At 34.0% G+C, this 16605-nt stretch overlaps 2 protein-coding genes across 8 annotated transcripts; both read right to left on the bottom strand.

Moving 5' to 3' along the window:
- Positions 1-852: 852 nt before the first annotated feature.
- Positions 853-5928, bottom strand: LOC103498572 (protein FLX-like 2). Its single transcript, XM_008461210.3, has 5 exons — positions 5743-5928; positions 4823-5402; positions 4175-4320; positions 3982-4076; positions 853-1457 (listed from the first exon to the last, which is right to left on the bottom strand). Exons 2-5 carry the CDS (start codon positions 5380-5382, stop codon positions 1065-1067), a joined length of 1194 nt encoding a protein of 397 aa, XP_008459432.1. The 5' UTR covers positions 5383-5402; positions 5743-5928; the 3' UTR covers positions 853-1064.
- A 1663-nt stretch (positions 5929-7591) lies between these two features.
- Positions 7592-16170, bottom strand: LOC103498573 (uncharacterized). Of its 7 annotated transcripts, none has more exons than XM_051090188.1 (8): positions 15823-16166; positions 12850-12975; positions 11168-11279; positions 9799-10123; positions 9405-9621; positions 8457-8994; positions 8279-8377; positions 7592-8163 (listed from the first exon to the last, which is right to left on the bottom strand). In XM_051090188.1, exons 3-8 carry the CDS (start codon positions 11214-11216, stop codon positions 7910-7912), a joined length of 1482 nt encoding a protein of 493 aa, XP_050946145.1. In that variant the 5' UTR covers positions 11217-11279; positions 12850-12975; positions 15823-16166; the 3' UTR covers positions 7592-7909. The 7 variants fall into 7 exon arrangements, with proteins under 7 accessions (XP_050946145.1, XP_050946142.1, XP_050946144.1 ...); XM_051090185.1 differs by having other exon boundaries at positions 11156-11325; positions 15823-16165; XM_051090187.1 differs by having other exon boundaries at positions 11168-11325; positions 15823-16165.
- Positions 16171-16605: the final 435 nt, after the last annotated feature.

Raw genomic sequence — 16605 nt, 5'->3', positions numbered from 1 at the left:
GAGTTTTATCAGATATTAACAGTTAAGAGTTTCAAACCCTAAAATTTAGGGAACGACACTCAAATTTAATTGTAATATTACAAAACCTACGAGCTAAATTGAAACCACTCAGAATTCAGGGACTAAAAATATAATATATTGAAACTTAGAAACTTGAGAAAAAGTACTTTTCCTAAATTTTATTCGATCAATTTTTTTAGAAAACAAAAGAAAAAAAACTTATATTAGCTGAACGCAAAGGACTTAACCCACAAGAGTAAGAAAAAAAAAAGGAACATCCTACGAACATTATTCAATCAAAATAAAAGGATACACGATGAGATTCCTAAGTTGTAAGCCCTAGATTTTGACTAATGTTTTAAAATTAAAAAATTATATGAATGATAGATACAATTAATTAATGTTATAAACTACATCATTTTCTTTGCATTTAAATATAAGTTATACTTTCTTTTCAGATGACAGTGGGTATGATTTATGCATTACATCCAAATAGACTAATCTTTCTATAAACTTTTCATAAACTAATCCATCCAAAATGAAAGATCACATCCCATTAACAAAATTCATTAAAAAAAAAAAGAATGGTTATCTTTCTTCTCTCATTTAATTTCTTTCAAATAATAATAATACAAAGAATTGCAAAGTAGTTGATGTGCCATTTCACCTGATGGATGCCTATTTTGACTTTAGCATCAGTAGGTACATTCTTATATGTTTTCGCATCTTACAAATTTCAAAATGTGATTAACGAAGAATGTTGAAAAAATAGCTTTTGAGGACATTGGATTTTCTTTAGTTCATTATCACGTTGAAGTTTCCTTGATCAGACAGCTGAAAATGATGAATCGCTTAACTAGAAATGATTGTGACATTTATGTCGATGCAAAGTTCTCCAATGATTCATTCAAAGTTTTGTCAAGTAAGTGTCTTTGATGATAAACTTCTACCAAAAAAGAAGAAAAAAAACAAGAAGTCTTTGCAAATTTGAGGGAATGGCACAACTTGGATAAGGTTGATGAGAAAACCTAGTGAAAAAAGGTACTCTAAAAGGTACCTTTGGCTCATCTCCGACCGGGGTTTCCTCCACCTCGAGATGGTGCTTCGAACCCACCACCACGACCAGGGGGTGTTGAGGATCGATAAGGAGCGGTGTTTCCAGGCGCAGCATGTCCGCCGGCAACACCTCTAGTTTGAGGATCATAGCCAACTCCTCTAGATGCGTCGTAAGTAGGTAACCCAGGCACGTTGTAACCTGGTCCTCTTTGTCCATCATAACCAGGTCTTTGTGAATCATAAATGGATCCTCTTCCTCCATCATAACCAGGTCCTCGTTGAGGACCCCTTGTGGCATCGAAGTTGGGTCGGGCTGCAGCCGAACCAGTTTGAGGTCCCGTGTATGCAGTTGCACCAGCATTGGATGCACCACCTGCTGTAGCGGGCAGCGTCCCACGTCCCTATTGCACAGTTTCAAAGAGTAACAAATAATTATGAGAAATAAAACTCAATCAATAATAGTATTGGAGTGCGAACCACTAGTCATGTCCAAAGTAAATAACAAACGGAGAAGATGTAGATAAAACAAGAGCGGTTGAAAATTGCAGTTGGAGTCCTTAATTAGAAGGAAAAAGAAAACTAAATTATACTTTTAGTCTCTGAACAATGTGCCAAGAAGGTTCATAAACTTTAAAAAGTGTCAAGTAAGTCTATCAACTTTCAATAATCCCCAAGTCTTTTTGGGAATCCTATGTTAGAGCCAACTACTGAAATATTTGGTAAGAAAGAAATCAAATCAACATCAAATCTTTCAAAATAATAAGGAACTCACAAATAATAGATTTTTTATGCTATAATTAGTATGGTTTTGGCTGGGCGTAAATGCTCTCCTCTTTTGATTAGCTTTAATTTCCTAATTTCTAACTGAATAGGTCTTTTGCGATCCCTACTCGGGTCCCCTTTTTTCTGTAATTCCATACCATTCAATGAAATCATTATTTCATATAAAATCTTTTCTTTTTTTTTCATTTGAGTTTTGTATCTAATACCTCTATGTCATATTTGAGATTTTTCAAAATTAAATAATCTGTCAAATACATAATTGAATTTTATGTCTAGTACGGCACTGCGTTTCAACTTGTTTTTTTCTATAGGCCAGTGGGTTTATTAAGAAGGGGAAAAAGAGAACAAGGACCTATTAGGTGCACCATTGATAATTAAAGAACATATTAACCTTAAGACAGAAAGCTTAAGAACCTATTATAAGGCATTTTAAAGTTTAATGATCAATCACACAAATTGAAAGTTTACAGACTTATTAGATACATTTTAAAGATATTAAAAAAATACTATAAAGTTTAGGAACCAACTTGACACAATCGTGAAAACGCCATGCTTCTTCACAGTCCTTGATAGGATCCATGAACTATAGAAATGTCAAACTAATATACTCGTATGTAGAGATAAAATTAAACAGAGACAAAATTACCGAGGATGGTCCAATAGTCGAGTATCAAAGCTAAGAATTATAAAATAATGTCGTCATGGATGAACGGTCCAGTTTAGAGCCAAGCTAACACCAAAGAAGTACCAAAAGCTAAACCAAATCTTCACCGAAAAAAGTTGTCTCAATAAAATGCAATACAAATCATGTGTCATGTTCAAAAAAAGCATAGGACCCAAAACTATAGAAGCGGATTCTTAGAGACAGTTCAGGGTGTTAACCCTTACATGAGCAACAAGACATCAGAAAAATCTGGCGTTTTTCAAAAAAGAGGTCTGAAGCAAGCAAGGGAAGAAGGATTTAGATGAGACTAAAACAGAGTAATCAAGGGAAAACAAGAATCATGAAGGGCAACATAATAGAGAAATGCCACCTTCCCTACCCAATAATGCTCTACCCTAAAGTGAAAGTTGAATGAAAACTCATGTCCAGACAGAGAAAACAAGTGCCATGGGACCCCTTTTCTTTTGTTTTTGTTTTTATTTTATTTTTTTGTTTCTGTTTCTGTTTTGTTTTGTTTTAAAAAAAAGAAAAGAAAAGAAAAAGACAAATCATACAGTAAAGGGAATAAAGAACATAGAGGAGCATCGCTAATCCATAAATTGTCCAGAAGTGGAACATTGCAGAACCACCTTTAAGAATTTGGTGAATTCTAGAAACTTGAGAGAACACTTCAAAATTTCCTCTCACAAGTTGCCTTTTGATCAGTATTGTACTGTCTCACTCATTATTATGGTTGTATGTACAAAATCCTACGCCATAACATCTCAGGTTCAGGAAACCTCCATAACGACTCTACTTAGCCAAAAGGACAGAATAATTACGTTACAAGTTTCAAATACCCCCACTCACCATTTACAGAAATTTTTTAGGAAAAAAAACTCACTTTTAGCCATTTTCATAAAGTTTCCAACCAGATGATAATTTAAAACCACCCCTCATGATTGATATACTCTCTCTCCCTCCCTCCCACACCAACAGGTCCTTGAACTTGCGACCTTTGGATTATGAAAGTACATAGAGCCAACATGATACAACGATACTTGATTCCATGACTCATATACTCTCCCCCAAAAGAAAGGGCTCACAATTTTTCTACAAACCCAGGACGGAAACATAAATAAAGTAAATACAATATAGAATGGAAGTCTCCTTTATAGAAAGAGTGTTGTGGTTTTCTAACGACCAATTGGAAGGTAATCGCCTTTCCAACAGAAAAAGAAGTACTTCTGAGAGGTTTTAGAACAAATTATCTTTCATGCTATGTCTTAATAATTGAAACCCCAAAACCAAGGAGATCTCAGATCATGCTCAAATAAAAGCCTAGGTAAAACTAGGTAGGAAAGAGACATCACAGCCCATTAAAAGGTGTTTCTCCTTTTACATCAATAGTAAGAAACATACAAAAAGATAAAAGAACTACAAATTCAAAAACAAAAATATCAATTCATGAAAACCAGAAAGTGGAATATGTGACAAACCTGGGCAACACCATAGCTGTCTTCGTAAGTATTTTGTCCAGCTGCATTCCCAGAAGCCTCTATCTCATTGTTTGGGGTAGTACCATACGGCCCACCTACGTGCAGTCATCAAAATATCAGTGGAAGATTAAGGGAACTAAGAGAAGGATAAGATAATCCCAAAGAAAGTGAGATAAAAGGTAAGCAAGAGCACCATGTCTACGTTCCAAACTAGAAGTGTTCGTCAACTCTGCCCTAAGCTTCTCCAGTTCCCTAGCCATAGTAATATAATTCTTTTCCATCACCTGAAGTGACTCAAGATGATCATTGTATAATTTTTTCTCATAGTCATAGGTCGCCCTGCAAGGTCAATAACTAGGTCATGGCATTTTACAAGCAAGGTCATAACAAAACAAAAATATATTTAAAAAAAAAGAAACTCTGAATTAGGAGAAAACTCTGTCCAGTAAAGGATAGACCATGCCATGCAGTAAATTTTTAAGAAATGAAGGAAAAGTGGGTCCACAGTGGGGTTTTCTCCTTCCTCATGGGAACATAAGGAAATTTGTTTCATGGTAATGAACTACAGTAAACTTCCGAACGATACTAAGTAGACACCTTGACTTAACATTTATAAACACAATACATAAGCCTCCTATAAATGGCCAAGGAAACCACAAGAAAAGGCAGCATCTATACCCACAAGCCGGAGGCCTAACTAAAAATGCAAAGAAACTGAACTGCAGAAGTTGAAGACTGGACTTGATTGAATTCACAAGGCAAGCATGACCTAACTTAAGTAGTGAAGTAAACTCGTAAAAAGTCCCTCTACAGTTAAATCAATGCTATACAGATTACACACCTACAATGCTGATATTCCTGCCTCAAACTCTCAAGTTCCGACATCAAAACAGGAACTTGCTGCACATCTCCATGGGCCCTCTGGAGGTCTTGGGTCAAATGTTGCACTCTAGTAATAAGTTCCTGCCTTGCTACGATCAAGTTTTGAGCATCTGATTTTGCTTGCTGCAACTCCAACTTAATTGGCTCAGCTGCTTTTAACTCTGCTTCCATCTTTGCAATCTTATCAGAAAGATTCCTTGCTTGTTGTTCCCTTTCAGACTTCACGGCTCCTATTTGAGCATGAACAATTTGCAACTCATGCTGAGCAGCAGCAAGCTCTTGCCTCAAGGTTCCATGTGTAGCAGCAAGCCTCTGATTCTCAGTGGCAAGTTTCTGTATCTCAACATGTTGCCCAGCTAGCTTCTGTTCCAGCACTTCTGGCGGAGGCAACATGTCAAATGGAGGAAAGGCACCTGGTGGAGGACGTAGCGCGTGACCAAATGCTTCTGGATGCAATACACCAGAACCTGGAAGAGCACGCCTTCCATGTGAAGGGGGAAGTCGACCTTTACTCCCCATTTTTAATAGGCCAAAATCACCTAAGTACAGAAAAAGAAATTCTTAACACAAACTCCATTACTTTAACAAGCTAAAAACCATATAATGCCACAAAATGATACAAAATCCAAAATCAACAACCATTTCGTAACTGTAAAACTATGAACCCTAGAAATGCCCAATAGAATACAAATTTGCAGCAACAAATTAAACAGAGCAATAGATAAAAACACCAAAACAGATAATCGTTTAACCTTTCGGTCTATGCCCAGTTTAAGACTTTTTATAAAGAGCTTGGATTCATCAATACAGAATACAAAGGAATAAACCCAACACACTCAACATATTTGGACTGAATCGCGTCAACAAGAAGGAAAATACCTCAAAAGCTAAACCACCGTGAAATACAGCTTCAACCGCCGCCGAAGGCTACCGTAGAAACCAAAAACCACACCGTGAAACACAACTTGAACGAGACCCACAATTGATTCCAACCACCTACGGAGACCCACGGCTGAATCCTTCTCTTCCTCCCAGCGTGGCCGTGAATTCGTTTTCTTGGTTATTGATAAAAGTAGCCCTCATGTTTTAATATTTGATAAAATGACTCATTTCAAGATTTTTAGCTTTTTGATAACTACTCTTTATTTTTAATTTCTTGAAAAATAAATCAATTTTCAAAATATTTCTAACCTCAATTTACATTTAGAAAAACTACTTTTTTTTTAGTCCAAAAGTATGGGTCGAGTGATTTTAAGATGTATCGCTTTAAGTATATAAAATGAGTTTATTGATTCTTAAAATTTTCAAAATATGTCTTTTTGGACAACGAGTTTTTAAAAATCTATACTGTATATAAAAGAGTTTATAGGGAGAACATTTTATCCCGATTTTGTAGCTTTCATTTTAGTGATTCTAACTATAACATTAGTGATAATTTTGTCAATTTCAAAAATTTTTAAATAAAAATTTAAAAGAAAATTATAAAGTCAAAATTTTTAGTAGGTTTTAAAAGATTCTTGAATTTTTTAAATAAAAATTCAAAAGAAAATTATAAATTCAAAATTTTTGGTAGGTTTAAAAGATATTTGAATTTTTTTTGTTCTAAAATTATATAATATTTAAAATTAAGAATTAATAGTTTAAGAGAAAATATTATTTTTATAAATTATTCTTCTAACCTAAAATGTCATATAATTATTTATATAAAAGTATAATGTTATTTAAGATACTTTTGATCTAATTCTCCTATTTTTAAAGACTTAAGGTCTAAAAAGGCACCTTTTCAAAGGGCAAATGGGTTTATTTTTTTAAAACTTGAGGGCTAAAAAAGTAATTTTTCCTAAGCATCTTCATCTTAAAATTGAGGTTTAAATTAAAAAAATAAAAATAAAAACCATTTAAAAAAAATTTAAATAACAAAATTTCTAAAAATATTTATAAATATAGCAAAAGATTAAAACCTATTTCTGATAGACTAAGATAAACTAGTATATCTTTCATGACATAGTTTAGACACAAATCTATTACCGTTCATTTTAGATAGACGATTTTTTATTATATAAATATTTTGATTTATTTTGTTATATTTAAAAATATTTTAATAAATAGATAATTTTTGATACTTTTTAGATTGTACAAACTTACTTCACCTTTATTTCTAAACTATTTGAAAGTTTCTCATCTCTCATTTCTCTTATCACATTGAATACAAATTAGAAAATTGTTGTCTCGTTAAATTGCATGTATTGCTATTTCTTCTAAAGCTCAAACAAGTCCTTACCGATTTTGAGGATTCAGAACACAATACTAGAAAGAAATTACCCAGTTAAATTACATGTATAGCCAATATAAATATAAATCGACTAACACAATTTTTATATTATCAACCTTAGTGTTAGAGTTTTCAATTACTCTACCTTGATATTATTACAAAATATATATATATATATATATATATATATATATATATATATATATATATATTTCTAAAAACATAATCACAATTCAGGTATCAGTTGTGTTACATTTTAGAATAAGTTTGAAACTTATTTTTGTTATATCGAGTAAGTATTGATATATTTTTAATATAAAAATAAGATATACTTTAAAAAAATTTAATAAGTAATAATTTACTAGTGATACATTAACGTTATATTTAAAATAAAATTTAAATGAGTGTTGATATACTAACAATTCATCAATGTTATATTCAAAATAACAATAAAAATAATAAAAACAGAAATAAAGTTCAGACTTTTTTTGGTAAAATTAAAAAGTTATTACTGTTTCTATCATGCAAGTGCACTCTTCTTCCTTTCAGTCTCATAACTTCAATGGCAATATAGGGAATCCTTCCAATGAACATATCATACCAAACAAACACAATAATCTTACACTCTAGTTTCTACTTTTGCAAGGCTTGCAAGCAAACGAACTCTTAAATGATTCGTCAGCACATAACCCCTAAACCTTAAACACTGAAACTTTATTTTCAATAAGAAAATTTATTCTATATGTATGTATATATCCATATATGTGTATGACTTCAGGCCACCTGAGGAATGGTGGTTAGTGATTCTTGTATCTTCTCCTTTGCAAAAGAAAGATCTGTAATCCCACCTCGTAGATACTTCTCATACACAGGCAAGTCAAAGTGACCATGCCCACTCATGGCTGTGAGAATAACTTTCGATTCTCCAGTTTCTCGACAGCGAAGAGCCTCTCGAATAGTTGCAGCAATTGCATGAGTTGGCTCAGGTGCTGGTATTAGTCCCTCCGATCGAGCAAATTGTACAGCACCTACAAACAAAAAGAAATTTTGTTGTTGCATTGTTGGCCTGTCATTCAGAGGCAAATTTCTAGTAACTAGTTTATTTTTTGGTTGACTTTAATAAATTTGAGTATGCATCGGTACCTCGAAAGCATTCTGTCTGGGGAAGTGATATAGCTTCCAAAAGACCAAGATTACAGACATGTGAGATCAATGGAGCAATACCATGATACCGCAATCCACCTGCCATAAACGAGTAAGCCAAGATGATGATCAAGAGAAACAATTAGTTTCGATCATTTGATAGCTTATTATACATTACCAGCGTGGATGGGATCAGGAATGAAGTTGTGACCAAGTGTGTGCATTTTCATCAAAGGCGTCATCCCAGCTGTATCGCCATAATCATAAGCATAAACGCCTTTGGTTAAGGAAGGACATGCTGCAGGTTCAGCTGCTCTAATGACAGGGTTCATTTTTCCAGCAAGTTTCTCGCGGAGGAACGGGAAGACAAGACCTGCAAAGTTCGACCCCCCACCAGTGCAACCTATGACAACATCCGGGTTCTCACCTAAGGCTTCCATTTGTTTTAGACACTCTTCACCGATGACGGTTTGGTGAAGCAAAACATGGTTGAGAACACTTCCCAAACAGTATCTGGTATCAACATTGAGAGTTGCAACCTCCGTTGCTTCTGAAATGGCAATTCCCAAACTTCCCGAACTTGATGGGTCAACTTGAAGAAATTTTCTACCTACATCTGTGATATTGGACGGAGATGGGTGTACTTTTGCCCCCCAAGTTTCCATCATTATTCGTCGATACGGTTTTTGATCATAAGAAGCACGCACTTGCCACACCTGTAAAGAAATCGCAACATAAAATTTCATGTGATATGTTTCAGAAGCAAGTTAGGAGCTGAGCTTTGATCCGTTTTTTAATACATCTTAATTCAATAACAGTTAATCATTAGAAGTCACTTTAAATTCCTACTCGTTTTGAATACTTTGAGTCTGTTATCTACCACTTTTAACAACCAAGTATGGCGTTTTGCTGACTCAAGGTTTAGAGAAGTGTACTATATAAATTCTCTAACCCTAAAAGCACTCCTAATATCTAATTTGAATTATTCTCTTTAATAGTGAACATTTCTTCTAATTAACCCACAATAAGTGAACCACTAAAATCACTGTGTTGTTTTCTTTATTTGTCAATTTCATAACAGCAATATCAAAAAAGAAAAAGTTCACAACTTTTATTTTTTTCTTACCTCACAGCCAATACCAAATATGCTGCATGCAAAGGCCAAACTGCATCCCCATTGCCCAGCCCCAGTTTCTGTAACAACATTCTTGACACCTTCTTGTACATTATACCAAACTTGTGGAACAGCAGAGTTTGGTTTATGTGACCCAGAAGGGCTAACTCCTTCATACTTGTAGTAAATTCTAGCAGGTGTGTCAAGAAGCTTCTCTAATCTCTTAGCTCTAACATATATAATCATTGAAAAATGCCATTAGATTCTTTAGGAGAAAGGAAAAGATGCAAGTCTGATAACGGAACTTACTGGGAAAGGATTCAAGATGTCATAACAAAAAACGATCAGAAAGCGTTGTGTTAAACAAAGCTGCAATGCATGCATTTTAGAAAGACATACCACAGACCTGATCAGAGGAGTTGGGCGCCAAAGCTTGTAAATATCAACAACTTCGTCGGGGATGTTTATGTACCGATCAGTACTGGTTTCTTGCTTAATCAATTCATCAGCATAGAAATGTGACAAATCTTCAGGTTTTAATGGTTCAAGAGTCTTGGAATGCAATGGAGGAGGGGGTTTTACAGGAAGATCTGCAACCAGATTGTACCATTGACGTGGGACCTCGACTGATTTCAAATTAAGATTTGATGCTGCTTTTGTTCTATAACCATTTGAAAACCTCAAATGTCTTGGAGTTCTAGGTGAAAGACGTCCAGGCAGTTGCTCAATATCTATGGGGAAGTTATCACAACATTGTCAGAATGAAAGTGTTTTTCATACCTAATTGACCTGCTTTATTAACATAAAACTGCCAACTCCTATCAAGATTGGAAACCAAAGACAGGAATGCAGTTGACTTCCAAAAAGAAAATAAAAAGGCAAAAGTGAAATCCAGCAATAAGCACATGGCTGATCCAAACCAACAAAGAGTTCCCAACAAAAACAAGAAATGGAGCCTTTCAAGCATCACGTCAGACAAATCCCACTTCAACATGGATCTCTCTCTTAGGCAAACAAACTCTTAAATCACCAATTGACCCAAAAGCTTAAGTTAGTGGACGGAGGTAAATTTAATCATGTATCATTAATACTCCCCCTCATTTGAGGACTTGAAATATTTGAAAGGCCCAACAAATGGAAATAAATATTAAATGAGGAGGAAACAACGCAGGAGCTTGAACTTAAAAACATCTTGAACCATACTCTGCTCTAATACCATCTTAAATCACCAATTGACCCAAAAGCCTAAGCTAGTGAGTGAAGGTAAATTTAATTATATATCACTAAGACAAACTGTCCACGTTGGTTAGATATGGAAGAGATACATGGCATTTAAGTCAAGACAGTTATCCCCATCAGCATAAAACCTCTTGACGATTTCAAAAGCAAAACCACAAGGGTTTATTCCCCACATGGGCTAATGCAGAGATTGGTGGAGGTTCAATTATCCTTCTTATCATCACCCATCTCACAAATTATAGAGAAAAAAGATTCTGGGTTATGTCCAAATGAAAGATCCCACACAGTTTCTACAATTTCATCTCCAAAAATGGCAACAAAACATGATGAATTTGAAGGTAAAAACTCATGAAGCATAAAATGGTACAGAATCGCCAAAGAAACCATGATCAACACAAGAAGTAAAATAAAAAGAATTTGTAGGTTTAATCTAATGACAGGTTTATTTCATTTATAGCGAACCGAAGTTCCAAACACAAATAACCACAAAAGTAGAGAAAAGAAAAAGGGGAGAAAGGAAATGCCTCCGCCATTACTGATGCCTGAAGAAGATAATGATCCAACAGCATGGAAGGTAGCGGACATTTTCCAGCAACCCTTTTGTGAGTAAAGAGAGAAGAAAGCTTGAGGTTTTCTCTATGAATGAAACTGGGGTAAAACAATGAAGAAACGTCAAATTTGAAGAGAGGGCAGCCTGGAAAAATGTTGCAAAACAGGGTTATATATGCATATATATTGTTCAAAAGTTTGATCATGAAAAGTTTCTTCCATTCAAGATAGTGAATAAAATAGTTTAGTCAGATTTATTTAGTCTTGAGATTCACGATATATTTAAAAATTCTCTTTAGATAAACAAAGAGTGGAGTTACTTGTCTCTTTCCCATAAACCCTAAAGAGTAGAGTTACTTATCTCACCAAAAAAGAAAAAAAAAAAAAAAGAGTAGAGTTACTTTTTGAGCCAAACATGCCCAAGATTGAAGTTATCATCCTCCTAGTTCTACTATAAACTAGTTTGGATCCTAAAATAGTCTTTAAAAAAACAATTAATGATACAATTGCAAGACAGAATCGTTGAATTTTAAAGCAATAATAGTCTCTTATCATTGAGATATGTTCGAATTGATATAAAATTTTGTTAGTTTAATACTTATATGACAAACAAATGACGTTAAGTATTAAACTTTCAAATATATTTAAGAAATTAAGAGGATGTTTGGGGCAAGGATTGTCTAAGGCTATAATAACCACCTCTTGTTACAGTAACTACTATTTTATCTCCCCAATTAGCTATAGTCAATACTATTTCAAAACCCCCCATTTGCTACAAAATCTACTGTTTGCTACAATGTTTACTATTTTACATTCATCATTTTTTAATTCTTTGCTATAATGTTTACTTTTTCTTTCTCAAACTAAAGTAGTTTAAACCTCAAACACATACTATCTTAACCCAAACCAAAATAAATAATTTGCACCCAAACACAAACTATTATAACCCAACTATAATAACCTAGGACTATAATTACCAACTCCTTGCTCTAAATGCCTCCTAAATATTGACAATGAAAAAGTGGTCAATGGATAACCACGATGTGATGGGAGCACCAAAAGTGGTCTTCTTTGTCATCTCCTCTTTGTGGGGTAGGAGAATAAAACCTCTAACCTCAAGGTTGACAACACATACTTGATGTCAATTAAGCTATGTTCTTTTTGTTATCTAATATGATGCAAAAAGATACTTTTTCTAATTGTTTTTTAATGGAAATGTCGATGAAATTTTTTGATAAATACTTTTGGAAAAATAATAAAAGTAAAAAGAATAATAATAATAAATTAGTAATTAAATACTTTACCTTTTTACTAGTCAATGAATACTTTTGAAAAAACAATCAAAGTAAAATTAAAAAAAGTATTTAAATTAGTAATTAAACACTTCATTTCAATGAATACTTTTGTAAAAAATAATAAAATTTAAAAAAAAATATTTAAATTAACAATTAAACACCTCACCTTTTCACAAGACTAATTTAAAAGTAAAAAAATAAAAAAGAAATAATTAAACACTCCACCTTTCTAGAAATTAGTAGGTTTATTATTAATATTATACAGTAACATTTTGTTGTTTATTTTTTATGTTTTATATATTTTTGTATGATATAATGGAAATGTCAATTCAACACTCATGTCAATGTAGAACTTATGAAAATAAGAAAGACACCTGGTGGAGGACGTAGCCCATGAACAAATGCTTCCGGATGCAATACACCAAAACCTGGAAAAGTGCGTCTTCCATGTGGAAGTGGAATACGACCTTTACTGCCCATTTTGTATAGGGCAAAATCACCTATGTACATAAAAAGAAATTCTTAACACAAACTCCATCACTTTAACTGGGTACAAACCATATCACGTCACAATGAGACAAATCCAACTCAATCAATCACCTTCTTACAACACTATTCATTGATGAAATGAAAAGAGACTAATGTTCAAATTACAAAGAAACTAGGATATGTTTGGTAAAGAATTTGAAATATGGAATTAAATGAAAACAGAGTTGAATTTCATGCGTTCAGATATGTATTTGGTAGCATAGTTCAGAAATTAAATTCTAATTTAAACAATTGTACTAGCCCACTAAATATTAGTTGACAATAAACTATTATTAATCTAATTAGAAATATACTTTATGTTTAGAAAATCATGTTAAGAAAATTGTATAATTATTGTTTTGTAATATTATATAATTTATACAATAAATCGAAAATTGGTCCTTATGGCTGGGAGGAAATTAGAATTTAGATTTTATAATTTATAATTAGAATTTACTACATACGTTTGATAAAATGGTAGAGACTATTATAGATGGTCTAACAAACCATATGAAACCATACATGAAGCTATATCAAACCATATGGACTAAATTCTAACTTTTAAAACTGTATAGACTAACTTCTAACATTATCAAACCCATAGGAACCAATCATTGAGAAGATTGAGTGAAAGCTTAAAGGTTGGAGCGGTACCAATATCTCCGGAGGTGAAAGACTTACCTTGATTAAAGTCACTATAAAATCTCCCTACATACTAATTACTACCTCTCTCTCTTCAAAATCTCTCCCAAGGTTGCTGGTCATGTTGAGAAGCTATACAGGAACTTTCTGTGGAACGGAAACAAGGATAAAGGAGGCATCCACTCCATAAGATGCCAGAAAGTTCAGATCCCCATTACTGAGGGTGGTCTTGGAATAACCGATATCAAGAAGAACAATAGTCTATTGGCAAAATGGATCTGGAGATATCATTTTGAATGGGGAGGCATTACGGAGATGCAGTATTGATGCTATCTTAAGCAAACTCGCTGTAGCTATCTTAAGCAATTAAGAAGCACAAATACGGATACAAGACACAAATACAACACAACACGGACACGGCAAAATATCATATTTTAAAAATGAAGGGCACAACACATCAAGGACATGTTTATTAAAATATTCATTTTTTAAAAACATATATCATTCTTATAGTAAAAGAAAACTCATAGTAAATGAGTTGATGCATTTATATGCTTAAAAAACTTAGTTTGATGTATCCCCACTCAAAAAGTTATTATTCTTGTCATATATGTGTCTTTTTCGTCTACTCAACAAGTGTTCTACGCATGTCTAATGCATTTGTTGCACTAACAAATGTCCGACATAACCATTATGGGTTGGCCTAGCAATAAAAAAAAAGACATAGTCTCAATAACTAACTAAGAGGATGTGGGTTCAATCCATGGTGGCCACCTACCTAGGAATTAGTTTCCTACGAATTTCCTTGACACCCAAATGTTGAAGGATTAGGCAGATTGTCCTGTGAGATTAGTCAAGGTGCGAGTAAGCTGGCCAAGACACCCACAGAAATAGAAAAAAAATGTCCAATACGCATCCACCAAGTGTCGGAGTGTCTGACACAGACACGCTAGCCAAACTAAAGTGTTCGTGCTTCTAAGTAAGCAATCAAAAGTCTCTCAGATCAGCAAGCGCACTAGGCTATCTCAACTATGTTGACATACCCATAACACCCTCGTTGCATCCCAAAATGAAAAGTGAAGATTACAATAGAAAACTAGATGTCATAAAGACATAATTACATAGCTTGAACAAAAGCATTCCAATTGAGACAAATATCTTGAGTTGAATAAGCATAAAATTTATTGAAAATGGAGCACTAAGAGGATGCTTTGACGCTAGCAATTTCACAATGATGTCAATTCATAGAGGTAAGTACGGATAACCTATTCTTGGGTGCCTTTAAGTTTCATGACCCGCCCCTTGCAAACTTAAGATTTATAACCTTCAGCTTACATCATAGGGCAATTTTAGACACATATTCATATCGCGCTCGAGTCTAACCATACAGCCCGAGTAATTTTCAATAACCCTAGCCCCATTTGATGAATAAAAATGGGATGACAATTTAAACCTGTTTAGACCTTCCAAACTTGGCTTGTGGAGATGAACCTTCCAGCTTGATGTTTTATCAAATCCCTGACCCGATTTCATGACATAGAGTGGCACAAAATCTTACTTTAAACCAAATTGGGAGTGCACAAACCTTTCAGGAATTTAGGGTTAAATGTTCATGCCTATCACAATATGTATTACTCTCAATTTGGTGTAAAGAAAGATTCCATGTCGTGGGGTGTTATGAAATCAGCTCATGAATTTGCGAAAACATCGGACTGGAAGGTTCATCACTACCGTGAACTGATTTAAACCTGTCATCAGATTCATCAAATAGGGCTAAGGCCATGGAAAATTACTCGGGCTGGATGGCTAGACCTGAACGTGATGTGAATATTACCACCGAAACATCCCTATGACACAACTGGAAGGCTATAAATCATAATTTTGCAAGGGATAATGAAACTTAAAAGGCGCCCAACACTAGGTCATCTGCACAAAACCTCCCATTTCGTAACTGTAAAAGTAAAACAATGAACCCTAGAAATGCCCAATTTAATGAAAATTTACAGCAACAAATTAAACAGAGCAAGAGATAAAGACATCAAAATTGATGGTCGTTCTACAACCCAGTTTGATATTTTAACTAAGAGCATGAATTCACCAACATAGAATACAATGAAATAAACCCACACCAAACCCACTATGTTTGGACTGAATCGCGTCAACGACAATGAAAATACCTCACAAGCTAAACCACCGCCGGAGGATACCGTAAAACCAAACTAACACCGTTTCCAGGCTGTTGAACAAGACCCACGATTGATTCCGGCCACCTTCTGAGACCGACGGCTGAATCTTCCAGTTCCACCCAAGCGTTGCCGGGAGTTTTTCTGGGTTATATTAGAATAATAATGTTTGCTTACAAATTTTTGTTTCTTGAGAGCATCAACAACAACCGATTTACACGTTCGTTTGACGATGTCATTTTTTCTGACTGGAGGAAGCCAATAAGGGAAGATCTTGTTCAAGAAATTCTACGGTATTCTTCCTTCTATGACTAAAAAATGACTTCAAATTAATCTACATTATATTTGTGTTAGCTTTAATGAAATCTTTATGGTGAGACTATCAAACAAGTCAACCAACTACCTTTGTGATCCAATAGACCAAAATTCAACACACAAAAAAAGAAAAGATACCTTTCAAATCCAATTGACTTGAGCTTGTTGAAGAAAAAGTTCAATAATTTTCTTCTATATATTGACTAAGAAATGACTAACCCCAAAAAGTGATGTAGGAGCTTCCATGTTATTGTTTTTTCTAAAAATGACTAAAAGGTGTTAAGTCTTAGTTTTTAGTTTCCATTTTAGCCTCTGTTTTTAAACTCGAAGATATCTCGTGGCAACCTTAGCCAGCTTCTCTCTTTTTATACTCGAAGACATCTCATGACAAAGATCATTTTTTTTTAACGACAAATTTGGCCCAAAAAAAGTTATTCTCAAATTAAGTATAATATAAAGCCA

Source organism: Cucumis melo, chromosome 9, assembly GCF_025177605.1.
Source record: "Cucumis melo cultivar AY chromosome 9, USDA_Cmelo_AY_1.0, whole genome shotgun sequence".
Classification (NCBI taxonomy): domain Eukaryota; kingdom Viridiplantae; phylum Streptophyta; class Magnoliopsida; order Cucurbitales; family Cucurbitaceae; genus Cucumis; species Cucumis melo.
This window is presented reverse-complemented; position numbering and strand designations above follow the sequence as displayed.

Coding starts and splice junctions, on each gene's coding strand:
- LOC103498572 (XM_008461210.3), bottom strand. CDS start 5,382: ATGGGGAGTAAAGGTCGACTTCCCCCTTCACATGGAAGGCGTGCTCTT. Junction 4,321..4,822: donor CAGGAATATCAGCATTGTAG/GTGTGTAATCTG, acceptor TTGACCTTGCAG/GGCGACCTATGACTATGAGA. Junction 1,458..3,981: donor ACAGCTATGGTGTTGCCCAG/GTTTGTCACATA, acceptor ACTGTGCAATAG/GGACGTGGGACGCTGCCCGC.
- LOC103498573 (XM_008461211.3), bottom strand. CDS start 12,955: ATGGGCAGTAAAGGTCGTATTCCACTTCCACATGGAAGACGCACTTTT. Junction 10,124..12,849: donor TGGGCTACGTCCTCCACCAG/GTGTCTTTCTTA, acceptor ACTTCCCCATAG/ATATTGAGCAACTGCCTGGA. Junction 8,995..9,404: donor TATTTGGTATTGGCTGTGAG/GTAAGAAAAAAA, acceptor ATTTCTTTACAG/GTGTGGCAAGTGCGTGCTTC.